Source organism: Phodopus roborovskii, unplaced genomic scaffold, assembly GCF_943737965.1.
Source record: "Phodopus roborovskii unplaced genomic scaffold, PHOROB, whole genome shotgun sequence".
NCBI classification, from domain to species: domain Eukaryota; kingdom Metazoa; phylum Chordata; class Mammalia; order Rodentia; family Cricetidae; genus Phodopus; species Phodopus roborovskii.
Window position 1 is genome coordinate 4,620,777 of NW_026126603.1, and position 14,484 is coordinate 4,635,260.

General features: G+C 35.8%; 1 protein-coding gene across 2 annotated transcripts in view; it reads right to left on the reverse strand.

Annotated features, from left to right (window-relative positions):
• Inpp4b (inositol polyphosphate-4-phosphatase type II B) overlaps nt 1-13,564 on the reverse strand; it is a 330,540-nt gene extending 316,976 nt beyond the window's left edge. For both annotated transcript variants that reach the window (XM_051205838.1, XM_051205837.1), the window contains exons 1-2: nt 13,357-13,564; nt 11,500-11,544 (exon numbers count right to left, since the gene is read on the reverse strand). In XM_051205838.1, the coding sequence (XP_051061795.1) occupies nt 11,500-11,544; nt 13,357-13,447 (136 nt within the window). In that variant the 5' untranslated portion in view covers nt 13,448-13,564. The remainder of the gene's footprint in view (nt 1-11,499; nt 11,545-13,356) is intronic.
• Between the last annotated feature and the right edge of the window lie 920 nt (nt 13,565-14,484).

Genomic DNA, 14,484 nt, shown 5'->3' on the forward strand with positions numbered 1-14,484 from the left:
CTGTTTCTATTGTGTGGAACAATTTGAGGAGTATTGGTATAAGCTCTTCCTTGAATTTCTGGTAGAATTCTGCACTGAAGCCATGTGGCCCTGGGCTTTTTGTTGTTGTTGTTGTTGAGAGGCTTTTGATGACTGCTTCTATTTAATTAAGGATTATAGGTCTATTTGTTTGTCTGTTCTTGATTTAATTTGGTAAGTGATAGTTTTCCAGAAATTTGTCCATTGCCTTTCAATTTTTAAATTTTGTGGAGTACAGGTTTTTAAAGTAGGACCTGAAAAAATGTCTGGATTTCCTCAGGGTCCATTGTTATGTTCCCCTTTTCATTTCTGATTTTGTTAATTCGCATGTTCTTTCTCTGCTTTTTGGTTAGTTTGGATAAAGGTTTGTCTATATTGCTGATTTTCTGAAAAACCAACTGTTTGTTGCATTGATTGTTTGTATTGTTTTCCTGATTTCTACTTTATTGATTTCAGCCCTCAAATTGATTATTTTGTGGTGTCTACTCCTCCTGGGTGAGTTCGCTTCTCTCTGTTCTAAGGCTTTCTGTTGTGCTGTAATTCTCTAATGTGATTATTATCCGTTTTCCTCATATGGGCATTTAGTGCAATGAACTTCCCTTATAGAACTGCTTCCAAGGTGTCCCATAAGTTCGGGTATATTGTGTCCTCATTCTCGTTGAATTTTAGGAAGTCCTTAATTTCTTTCTTAATTTCTTTTTTGACACAGATGTGGTACAATTGCACATTGTTCAGTTTACATGAGTTTGTAGGGTTTCTGGGATTTCTGTTGTTGAATTCCAACTTTAAAGCATGGTGGTCTGATAAGATATAGGGGACTATTCCAATTTTTTGTATATGTTCAGGTTTATTATGTTGCCTAGTGTGTGGTTGATTTTAAAGAAGGTTCCAGTGGAACAGAGAAGAAGATTTTTTTTTTTTTTTTTTTTTTTTTGTGAGTGTGTTTGGTGTTTGAATGGAATGTTCTATAGATGTTTGTTGAACCCTATTGAGACATAACTTCTGTTAGTTCTTTTGTTTCTTTGTTAAGTTTCTAACTGGTGTTATTGTCTAGCAGTGAAAGTGGGGGTTGAAGTCTCCCACTTGAATGTGTGAGATTTTACTAGAGCTTTGAATTTTAGTAGTGTTTCTTTTACAAATGTGGGTGCCTTTGTATTTGGGGCATAGATGTTCAGAATAGAGATTTGTGCTGATGGATTTCTCCTGTGATGAATAAAAAATATCCATTTTTCATCTCTGATTGATTTTGGTTTGAAGTCTAGCATATTAGATATTAGGATAACCACACCTGCTTGCTTTTGGGTCTATTTGATTGGATAATCTTTCCCAACCCTTTACACTGAGGTAATGTCTGTCTTTAAAGCTTATATATGTTTCTTGTATGCAGCAGAAGGATGGATTCTGTCTGTTAGCCTGTGTCTTTTTATAGGTGAGTTAAGACCACTAATGTTGAGGGAAAGTTAGAACCATTGATTGTTAATGCTTGTTTGTTTTAGATTTGTTGTTGGCAGTGGTATTGTGAATATATTTGTCCTGCTTTACCCTTGTGTTCTGGTCAAGTAGGATTGCCTATTGCCTCTGTCTTTGTGAGCATAGTTAACTTCCTTGGCTTGGAATTTCCTTCCAGAACTATCTGTAGGGCTGGATTATAGATACATATTGTAAAAAAAATATGGCTTTGTCATTAAATATATTGTTTTCTCTGTCTATAGAGATTGAAAGTTTTGCTGGTTATAGTAGCCTGGGCTGGCATCCGTGGACTCTTAGTACTTGTAGAACATCTATCCAGGATCTTCTGGCCTTGAGAGTTTCCATGGAGAAGTCAGGTGTAATTTTGATAGGTCTGCCTTTATATGTTACCTGGCCTTTTTCCTTTGCTGCTCTTAATATTCTTTCTTTATTCTGTAGTTAGGTGTTTTAATTATTATGTGTTGAGGGGTCTTTTTTCTTTGGTCCAGTCTATTTGGTGTTCGGTATGCTTCTTGTACTTTCATGAGTATGTCCTTCTTCAGATTGGGAGAGTTTTCTTCAATGATTTTGTTGATATGTTTTCTGCATCTTTGAGCTGGGTTTCCTTGCCTTCATCTATGCCTATTACTCTTAGGTTTGGCCTTTTCATGGTGTCCTACATTTCCTGGATTTGTTGGACTTAAGATTATCTTTGGTTGATGAATCTATTTCCTCTAGTTTATATTCAGCGCCTGCGATTCTCTCTTCCATCTCTTGTATTGTTTGTTATGCTTGTGTCTATAGTTCCCGATCCTTTGCCCAGTTTTTCTATTTCCAGCATTCCTTTAGCTGGATACAAGATAAACTAAAAAAAAAATCAGTAGCCCTACTTTATTCAAATGACAAAGGTGCTGAGAAAGAAATCAGAGAAACATCACCCTTCACAATAGCCACAAACAACATAAAGTATCTGGGGGTAACGCTTACCAAACAAGCGAAAGGCCTACATAGCAAGAACTTTGTGGCTCTAAAGAAAGAAATTAAAGAAGATACCAGAAATTGAAAAGATCTCCCATGCTCTTAGATAGATAGGATAAGCATAGTAAAAATGTCAATCTTGTCAAAAGCAAACTCCAGATTCAATGCAATCCCCATCAAAATCCCAGCACAATTCTTCACTGACCTTGAAAGTATAATGATCAACGTTATATGGAAAAACAAAAAACCCAGGATAGTCAAAAACAACCCTGTACGATAAAGGAACTTCAGGAGGCATCACCATCCCTAACTTTAAGCTCTACTTCAGAGCTATAGTCCTGAAAACAGCCTGGTATTAGCACAAAAATAGACAGGTAGACCAAGGGAATTGAATCAAAAATCCTGACATTAACCTACACACTTACAAACACCTGATTTTTGACAAAACAGCTAAAAGTATACAATGGGTGGAGGAAAGCGTCTTCAACTAATGGTGCTGGAACAACTGGATGATGGTGTGTTGAAGACAGCAGATAAAACCATGTCTATCGCCACACACAAAACTCGAGTCCAAGTGGATCAAAGACCTCAACATAAATCCAGCCACACTGAACCTCTTAGAAGAGAAAGAAGGAGGTACCTTCGAACAAACTGATACAGGAGACTGCTTCCTGAACATAACTCCAGTAGTACAGACACTGAGATCCACAATTAATAATTGGGACCTTCTCAAACTGAGAAGCTTCTGTAAGGCAAAGAACACAGTTGACAAGACCAAATGGCAGCCAACAGACTGGGAAAAGATCTTCACCAACCCTACATCTGACAGAGTGCTGATCTCCAAAATATACAAAGAACTCAAGAAACTAATAACCAAAACACCAAATAACCCTATTTAACAAAACGTACAGAACTGAATAGAGAATTCTCAATAGAGGAAATCAAAAAGGCTGGAAGACACTTAGGAAAGTGTTCAACATCCATAGTTAACCAGGAAATGCAAATCCAAACAACTCTGAGATACCATCTTACTCCTGCCAGAATGACTAAAATTAGAAACACCAAGGACAACTTATGCAGGAGTGCTAGAGAGGATGTGGAGAAGGGAGAACACTCCTCCACTGCTGGTGGGAGCGCAAACTTGTACAGCCATTTTGGAGATTAGTATGGCAGTTCCTCAGGAAAATGGGAATCAGTCTACCACAGAACCTAGCAATTCCACTCTTAAGCATATACTCAAATGATCCACATCCATGCAACAAAGACATCTGTTCATCTATATTCTTAGCAGCATTATTTGTAATAGCAAGGACCTAGAAGCAACCAAGATGCCCCTAAATTGAAGAATGGACAAAGAAGATGTGGCATATTTACACAAAGGACTACTACTCTGCGAGGAAAAAAAGAAACAATGGAATCTTGAAATTCCCAGGCTACAGACTGGCTACTAAACACTAAGACAAATTGGGATCCAGATGCAGAGAGGGAGGAAAAGATCAGGCCACATAAACATATATAGACAGCTGACCTGAACAAGGAGGAACAAATGAGCCCCCAGATTGATAGCTGGGAATATACAGCATTGGACTGACTCAGACCTTCTGAACATGGGTCTCAGTTAGAAGGCCTGGACACTCTTAGGGACCTCTGACAGTGGAACCAGCATGTATACCTGGTGCACAAAAGGTCTTTGGGAGCACATTACCCATGGAAGGATACTCCCTTAACCTAGAGGCAGGATGGAAGGCCTAGTCCTTACTCCAAAAGACTTGACAGATTTAGATGATCCCTCCTGGAAGGCATCACCCTACATGTGTGGTAGGGGGGATGGGAGGGGTGGGTGCTGGGAAGTCTAGACAGTCCTTCTGAGCATTCAGTCTGAGGCTTCCTTGAGACAGGATCGTCCATTTTGCCTGAGGTAGAGGTAAGAGTTGGTGGTGGCTGCTTTACTTCTCTGATCTTTCAGCTTCCCCAACCTGTAATATCTGACTCTGGGTTTTTATTATTAAGAACAATTAAAATCCATGCTATAGTGTGCCACTGGAGAACCAGAGTTGGGAAACAGAGAAGTCACCTTAGATAGCTCTAGCCATTGTGTCAGAAGAGGGGTGCCCAGAGGCTGAAACCATCTTCCATGTTTTAGCACTGATGGGTAGTGTTGGAGAGTGGCATCACTGCTTGAATTCAAAGTACTATTTCAACATAGTAAGTGCAGAAATTGATGGCAGCTTTGGGCTCTGAGGTAAATTGACGAGAGAAAAGTTGTTCCAAGGGAGCTAGAGCTTGAATATTTCATTTCTTTTTATTTATTTTTATTTATTTATGTTTTTTTTTGGTTTCGAATGGTGGCATATTTTACAGACATGTATGCCCTAAGTGTATAATATCTTTTGGGGATATGAATGCGGATCAAGAAGTCAAGTTTTAGCTGCCTTAAGTTTAAAATAGTATCTAGACAATTAAGGACAAATCCAGTAGAGCTTTGGAACAGAACAGAAAGCTCTGGCCACATGATGGCAAGGGTTGCAAAATTCAGAAAGGCCCCGAAATGATATTTTGAAGCCTTTGGTCTTTACATTGCTTTGTGTATTTACATATTTTAAAACAAAACTGACATTCTGAATTTAAATACACTTGACTTGGGAATACACTGTTTGCTGAAAGTGATTTCTGTCCTCTTATCAGAGCAGTGTGTGTCACTGGTAAAGTAGAGAGAGACTGAGATTGAAGAGGGAGAGGAGTCAAGAGGCTTCAGGCCCCCCTTCAAGATAATGACCACAGGCTTGTTGCTCAGTCTCCAAAGGTTCAGTTTCTTCCATTAGAAAAGAGAACAGCACTGTCTTCTCGCAATTGACTAAGGGAAAAGTTCCAGTCAGAAGCATGTGGGGAGAAATGTTTCTCTGCAGAACTTCTTAATCTTACCTTCCACTCTCTGCTTGGTCTCTTTTCCCCATGGCATGAGTCTCAGCTGGTCTGACATATACTTAATTGCCCAACAAGGTTTACTGACAACATCCATCCACATAGGCAACATAAAGGGATTCTGTACCCTATAGCTTCAGTGGCTTTAACTTTAGCAGGATGCCAAAACACCCAATGAACAAAGCCTTGAAGTAGACTTGATTCCTCAGTTACCCATAGAAATCAATAAAATCTTCAATGACCAGAACTCTCAGAGATTAGACAATGCAAGGAAGAAAATAATTAGGTAGATCACACAGAAAGGGAAATAAGTAGATGAGGAGTGTTAAGCATCAATAAGAGACATAAATAATAAAGATAGAAGGGGAATATTTAGAAAACACACCCCACAACTTGTCTAACTCATGTAGAACTGTCCATTTAAAGCCAAGGTGTAAATTTGGTAAAAGAAACCACTCTCATTAAACGCACCTGCAATATGTTATGGAAAAAGAAATGTGACAGGGAAAATACAGTCATACCATAGCAACTCAGATGTGTTAAAAGGAAACAGGTGTGGCAAGACAAAGCAGAAAAGAAAAATTTGCTCTTTTGTACTTCTGCCTCGGTGACTGATGTCATGAATCTCAACAGCCACAAACAGTGTCATGCTGGCATTTAGACCAGCATTAAAGAGAAAAGCAAAGATCAGGGTGCAGAATGTATTAAATCTTGGGTGCTGAGAGTCACTGCCACACAACAGACCTGTTAAAATACTCTAATTGGTTCATTTTCCCTGCTTCAATTAAATCTCTAATTATTTCAGCAATTCAAAAACAATTATGCTGGTCTTAGATAACTTTTATTGCTCTTCTCTCCACCATTCCTGTACTTTTAATAATCAACCTTAGAGAACATGGCCTTTGTAGTTAAAAATCTAGATGCCTTCATATTCTTGTTCAACACTATTGCACAAAGGGATGGGATTGTCTGTAAATGTGAATAAGGAGAAGCACCTTTGGAGTCCATTACATCTACAGGAAGAAAACATAAAGCATTAAACCTTTAGAAGATATCAGTAAGTGGCAATAATCATTAGGCACAAAAATTGCAGGACCCAGATGTCTTGCTCAGGGAAAGAGTAGATATGATGGATAGATCCACCCAAGGAAATATTCATTACAATACAAAGCCAATCTTACAGTATGTCACATGCTAGTCTAAGTGATTTTATATGCATTAACTAATTTGATCTTTACAGAACCCTTCTATGGTGGATAGAAATACCATTCTCATTTTATACAAACATTCAGAAATATAGCACAGTTATTCACTCTGTGATCATGAAGCTAGATAGCTAATAACTAAGATTCCAAAGCTAGAGAGTTAGCAACACATCCCAAACTCTTTGAAGGTAAGCCACTAAGTCTCTGGCTCAAGTTCAAGTTTAGCCTAGGCTAAACCCATTAGCAAATGGATCATATTTATTTTTGCTATTGTGCCCTTAGCAAATGGTTCATTAGAAAAACATCACTTTCATTGTATCATTAATTGCTCACTGTTAACAAACTAATATAGTTCAAAGACTATAAAAATTTACTTATATGCAACTCTAAAACTGTAGTCAGTTATCTGGACGCAGTATAGTATGGCTCATCTCTGTCCATCTCAGGGGGCCAGAGCCTTGTGAGTTTCATCTATCACAGTCCTATGTCAGAAAGACTCACTTTGTCATGATAGCTTATTACAGTCTACTAGATGTTTAACATTTTTTAAAGACTGAGATTATTTAGAATGTCAAAACAAGCATTTAGTATACATGGTATACATGTTATAATAGTAAAAGTCACAAGAGGTTCTTTCCTATTTTAGAGTAGGGTTGTATGCAAAAGTAAAAATTGGCAGTAACTGTCTCAGTGGAAAGGGAGCTCTGGGATTTTATGTTTTCTGCAGCTTATTATTCTTGTCTGTTACACCATGTGTTTCTTCTAAATCAAATGAGATGTGGCTCATCCTTCAAGATCTGGATCCAACACCATTTCCTCTGAGATAATACTTCTGATACCAGAGTTACTTAATCACTACTTTCTCAGTATATCCACAGTCATCACAGTGTGCCTTTCATGTCCACATCATAGTGTGTCTACCATGGTACATCCCTGTCGCCCCATCACTGGAGATTCCCAATGAGCAAGACATGGAAAGAGAGGATGTAGACTTATAGTTAAATGCAGAGCTTCAGAAAGAGGCAAATTCAACTTGAACCATGGTGTATGTCCAAAAATTCTTTACGAAGTTCATTTTTGTGAAGCTAGTAGTCACAATATAAGAATAGAAAGAACAATGCCCAAATTCCCAAATATTGTGTATAAATGTTTGTTTTCATTTAATTGGACTTTGTTATATAAAATAAAATAAATTAATAAAAAATAAATAAAAAGTTTGGTAATAAAAAAAGAAAAAAAAATAAATAAAATTTCAAAAAAAAAAAAAAAAAAAAAAAAAGAATGCATGCTCTGGACCCAAGATCCCTGAGTGCAAACACTGGGCTCTTTTTATCATTTGTTCATGTCAAGTTTTCTTACCTATAAAATTAGGATGATGGAAGACAAACTCAATATCTTTTGTGAAAGTTAAAATAATGAATCTGGGCCAGTAAGATGGCTCAGTGGGTAAAGTTAAATGATATTAGTTGTCTTCTGATTTCCACGGGTATACTATGGCATGTGTGTGGTACCCATACACACACAAATGTGTACGTGCATACACACAAATTTAAAAAGTAAAAGAATGAACCTGTAAATTATGAACAACAACAAAAAAACTTCTATAAGGTTCTATTCTTTACATTCGTATCTGCCATATTTGGGTGATATACATTTGTTTGTATACAAGTAAGCTGAGGCTAAAGCAATTGACCCTGGCATCTCCTGGGACTTTGCACAGTGGATATATCCTTTATGGACCATGGTCATTTTACATGGGTCAGAACATACTGTAATTATTATCAGGTTGATGGCAGTTAATTTATGTAAGGGCAGAGGCAAATTCTGTGAAAACCTTGTCTAAAGGTTAGTCCTTGATTCTCTCATTGTTCTGAAGACTGCCATTCAAGTGAAGACATAGCTCTATTGCTAAATTACATCTAAAACCATATGTTTGTGCTCAGGATTCCTTTCAGCTGGTATGGCACATTTAAGAGATCAAAATACTATTATGAGATCAAAATACATTAAATGTTTGATTTTTTTTTCCACTGAGCTTTAGAAATTCTTGAGCTTTATAATCATTTGCAGAACACAAGCCAGGAAGAGTTGATGAAAATAATGTGCATTGGGCTTTCTAAGGTTTTCTTTAGAGAAATATCAACAATGTGGGATCTATGGGTACTTACAAGGTTAGAAAAATCTTGGCATGCCGGTTAGTGAAAGTCCTTGCAAGTGTCTATTTTTTAATAGATAAGACTGCTTTTCTTAGTCAGCTTGTCATGTCAGGCACAACCCCATGTACTGACTCACTCTGAGCACTAATAATTGATCACATCATCTTTTTCCTGATGGAGTAGTTAGAAATAGAGTTGCTCTTTCTATTAAAATCCCAAATTTATGTATACAATCTGATAGATGACACAATGGAAGAAGTATTTTGCATCTGAATTTTCTTAGACAAATCCTTAACAACCAAAGAGATCATAATCTCTCCTGTTCTAAAGTTGCTGTGATGGTTTAGAGTAAGGTAGTGAAAGACATCTATCATTGGACCAGAAGACAATGTTATGATAGAATCAAATGGAAGCTTCATTTGAATGGCACAGGTAACACAATGGGTTTGTATTCCCAAAGACTCCCTAGAGGCTTTTTAAAATTATATATTCAAGAAAGTTCCATTTTCTGAAGTAAACTGCCTTGTTTCATATAGGCTTTTTCTGATTGCCAAGATTTCCTGTCTACATATGACTTGCCATTAGCTGGAAATACTTCATTTCTGTGCTAGCTATGAGTAGCACAAGAAACAGATGCATGGCTTACTCTTCTCAGGGAATTCACCCCAGTTTTCATTTCTTTGTCCTAACATAGCCAAATCTTGCTGATACATATACATTACTTTTCTTTGTATCTTGTTTCTGTGCAATTGACTGCCATTGAAAATCCAACATTACAATGAATTAACTCCATGGATATGACTTTATAGTGTCAAACAAAGAATTCAAAGGCCATGTGAAAAACATACATGCCATTGTCCTCTATGCATTTCCAGGAATTGCTACCTATTGATTTAGATTATAATATACATTATTAGTGTACGAAACAGAAATGTACATTCTTAAATCTTTATTTACTTTTATTTTATGCATGTGGGCATATTGTCTGTGTGTCTATCTATACACTGTGTTCATTTAGTGCTTGCAAAAGCCAGAAGAGGGTAACAAATACCCTGGAGCTTGAGCTGGAGAGGTTCTTTGTTGCCATGCAGTTGCTTGGAATTGAATCTCCGGTCTTCTGTAAGAGCAGAAGTACATTTAACCACTGAACCATCTCTCCACCCCCACCTACTTGTCTTTAGACAGAGTCTCAGAAATGTTCCTTGGCTGGCCAGGAACTCACTCTATAGACAGTCTGGCTTCAACCTCATAGAGATCTGTCTGTCTCTTCCTCCTGTGCTGACGTTAAAGGATTCCTGTTACACATTTTCCACTACGGATCTTCTCTATTCCATTTCCACTATGATTTCAAAACATGTACTTAAAATTTAAGAAGTGTCCCTCCATTAATGCTAGCTTTGCTTAAATAAAAAGAGTCTTACTAAACAGTAAACAAACAAAAATTATCTGGGATTTTTAATGTTTTCTTTCCATGTGAAAAATAAATAACTGCTGATAAGGAAACAAATGTGGATTCAGACTTCAAGCTGTAAGAGTAAATTACTTCATTTAGTGGCAGCCACCCATTATAAATGTGGTTAGTGGGGAACAGAGTGCTTTCTCTGAGCATGCTTATCTAGTTCTATCAAGATGTCTTTAGCCAATTAACTTGCTCAATTGACTAAGCATCTCCTACCTCATTTACTTGAATAAAGATGGAGCAAGGAAATTCCAGCAAGGCAAAATGATCTTCATAGAGATCACTGAGAAACAAGTGAATAACATATTCAAAGCAATACATTACCTGTTTAAATGATAAGTGTGACAATTTCCCTATTTTATAAAGAAAAGCTGTTGAAATTTCCAAGTTATTTAACATTTCAGTAAAGGGTGGTGAGTCAGACATCCAAAAACTTGAATAGGAAAAAAGGTCTCCTCTTTTGTTCTTTTTTTTTCTTTTTCTAGAAATTGTTCTTTATTTGTTTTAATTAAGTAACTATGTATCTCTTTAAAAAGTGATAAATACATTTACAGAATTATTTTTATCTTATCCATTATGAAATGAATAGTTAATGATATAATATTTAGAGATAAAGAACTTTTGGGATTAAGAATAAAATTATCTCAAAACTCAATCAAGTAAAGTACAGCTGTATCAGTTTTGCCATGAATATTTCTTGCCTTTTCACAACTTTGCTTGTTTCTCAATACCTAGGAAATTCAAATCCAGAATGTTTAGTGATCATATCCTTTTACAAGATGTAACAAAACAATATTCTCAACATATTAATTGTATATAATTATTATGTCAGTAAGCTATACTACAAAAATGTTGAACAAATGGTACAAATATACTACATAATTAATGAAAATGTATGCCTAAAATAATTGAGTCTTCAAATCACTAAGCCTCTTTAATATATCTACATTTTTAATCTGTCCCCAAAACTTGAGAATATATTTATTGACATGTAAAACATATCTCATTTTTGGTTATCAATTTGAATGTATGTGTTAATCCTCAAAGCTTAGTTAAGAAAAAAATGCAAGCTAATATGGCACTAAATAAATCTATATGCAACCCATATTTTTGTTTATTCAACAACTTTGAAAAAAATTACTGTTATGGGGAGATATTTTTTAAAGAACAATGTTTATAAAAAGTAAGATGTAATTATATATATATATATACATACATATATATGTATATATATAAAGTACACCTATAATTTGGAAACTTCTGCACAAATACTCATTCTACTGATTGCTATAAATAAAACAGAATTCCTTACCAAGGATGAATTCCAACTGTGGTTCGTTGGGAATCTTCTGGAGGCCTATAAATAATAAGGATAATTTAAGGTTTTATAAATATTTGTTATTAATACTATAATAGCATATCAGTATTTCACATGCAAAATATGTACATTTTTGGCAGACTGTATAAACAGTTAGAAAAACAGGCTTTACCATTATGAATTCTCAAGTGAAGGCAAAGTATTTGTAGTAAATTCAACTGAAATAAAGATAACTTCATATCCACAGAGAAACCCCAAAATGATAAATATAAAACATGTTTGCCAATTGTGTCTATTTGTTTTTGGGGTTTGTAAATAGAGGTTGGAGTTTTACAAAGAACCCCCCTCATCAAGGGACTTTCTCAAGTGGGTTTTCTTTCAAGCTTTCTGACTTGTAAATATAGAAACATTAACAATGGGGATGACTCCAACCATGTTCTAGCAGGCATGGATATGGGACTGCTTATTTTCTCTATGTATTCATTATTCAACACTTCTACTCTTTTTGTCAGTGATATTCCCTAAAGAACACAGTATATAAAATGATGAAAGATGGAGCAGGAGTGGGAAAGTGAGTCTCAGAATGAGGGTCTACACATGTGGTGGGTAACTGTTAGGGAGTTAGACAATCATGCAGGAACAGATTCTGGAGGCAGATGTTGAAGACCAGAGACAGTCAATAGTTATCCCAAGCAAGCATGGGCAAGGATGTGAATGAATGGCATTCCACTTGTTACAATTCAGAAGTAGCCAAAGAAACCAAAGTAAAACATAGAAAATTATATCACCTAACAATAAATGTAAAGCTGTTGTTTGTATATTCCTCAGAGACTGTTTAAATTAATTGGCATTTGGTCAGTAATCTATTTTTAAAGCCACCTTTTTGAATAAAATGCAATGCCTTTTTATTCGCAGAGTGAGCATTTTCTTTTTTCTTTTTCTTTCTTTCTTTTTTTTTTTTTTTTTTTTTTTTAGCACAGTTACCATTTAAAATGTTTCTGTTAGCAATGTTAGATTGTCTGAGAGATGTTAGAATCATTATGTAAGTTCTTGTGAAATAATCAAACTGTGTTTTTGTTTTAGATAGTAATAATTAATTTTGCTCTAAGCTTTGAAAACCAAATTTAATGGCAATGCATCCAACTGATACCATTTTATGAAGATAATTTTTAAGATATAAATTTAATGAGGTTAGGTATATATTTGCTAATGCTAAAAAATTAGAAAAAATATTGTTCCAAAAGAAAAGGACACTGTTTAAACTAAAAGGAAACCTAGAATTTTAAGCATGAGAGAAAACAGTATTCTATTAAATTTCTTAATTACGTAAGTAACACACACACACACAAAAAAAAAAACCTGATTCCAATGTTCAGATTTCAGTCTTGGTCAAATGTGTAAGCTTTCTATTTGCCAGCTGGTAGAACAGCAAGGGAAATTTGCATAACATTTTTCATTAATGCTTTCATGTACCATTTGTTCTTAACAATATGTAGCTTCCAAAATATTGATTCTCTATAAGAATAAATAAGTATCAAATGGAAGCTATTTTTAATAATGATTAACATCTGGAAAGGGTCCATAAAATATATTTATCAGTGCATGATTATACCTGTTTGAAAACTTGGTCATTGGATACTGGTTCATACTGGCCTATCATCTGTCTCACCCAAGATAAAAGCTGAAAAGAATGGCATGCACCCACAGCCCAAAGCACAGACAGAAGGGGAAAACAATGGGGTAAGCTCATGCTGCTTTCTGGAATCTAGGTTTCTGTGAATGCATAGGGATATGTGTTTGATTAACCCAGTTTGTCTCTTCAGAGACCTAAAGGAGGTAGGACATACTTACTTGTGAACTGAGTGTCCTCAGGGTCAATTGCCTGAGCTGTAGGAAGAAAATGCTGGCCTTCTTCTGAAGTTCCTTCCTCTTTGATTTCCATGATCCACCTCACAACTGACTTATTATCCACGGTGACTTATTCAAATAGTATCAGATAATGGGTTCTGGTTTGATGTCAATGTATCTTCACACTAATGATCTAATATCCCACTGCGAAATTCTGCACATAGAAAACATCAAGATTCAAGATTACAGTCATTTCAAAGCTCAATTCAAGCTAATAATTAATATAGGAACTACAGCTACTTATAAATTACCTTTGCTTCATGCTCAGCCCCCTCACACTTGCAGTATCAAGCTACACCATGCCCTGGAAGCTCTAGGCTAAGTTAATGTTTTCAAGGTAATGATTAGAGTCATATAAGGAATTTCTAAATCCAGAAAAGTATATTCATCCCTTAAATTTTATTTTATGAACTAGAAGATAGGTACAGGGTTTCTAGATTAATGTTCATATATCCATCCCTTCAATTTAGTTTACTGAGCTAGAACACAAATGCAGGGTTGCTTACTAAATGTGCACCTAATAGAGTAGGTGGCAAGAACAGATGGCATCCTGTGAAGATATTTGCCTGCTTTGCCACTATGATCATCACTGTGACTCCTTCTATTGGAATTTCCCTTTATGTCCCTCATGTCCTTTTCTGCACTCGTCAAAGCATTAGTCATGAACACATAACCATAATTTGGCCTTCACTTTTCTTCCAAGAGGGGCCCACAGGTTGAAAAGGGGAGTTCCCAGCATTGTTATTTTCCAGAGTCCCCTACTGTTCTGTCTGATAGTGCTTTAATTATCTAATGATTGGGGTATGGTGTGAAAAGAATGAAAAATAATTCTCAAGTTGAAGCTCAAAGGAAAATGAAAGCAACAGAAAACCAATGGCAATCAACTCTGAAAAGGAACCCACCCACACTTAATACCCTGTTATAGATAGTTACAAATTCATGTTGATATACATGACCAAGAATGAATTGGAAAAAAAAATCAATGTTGTTTTAAATCAAGTTACCAGCTGAATCAAAATGTGCAAAAATCATTAAATGTCTACACAGTACTGTTTAACGAGATAACAGCTA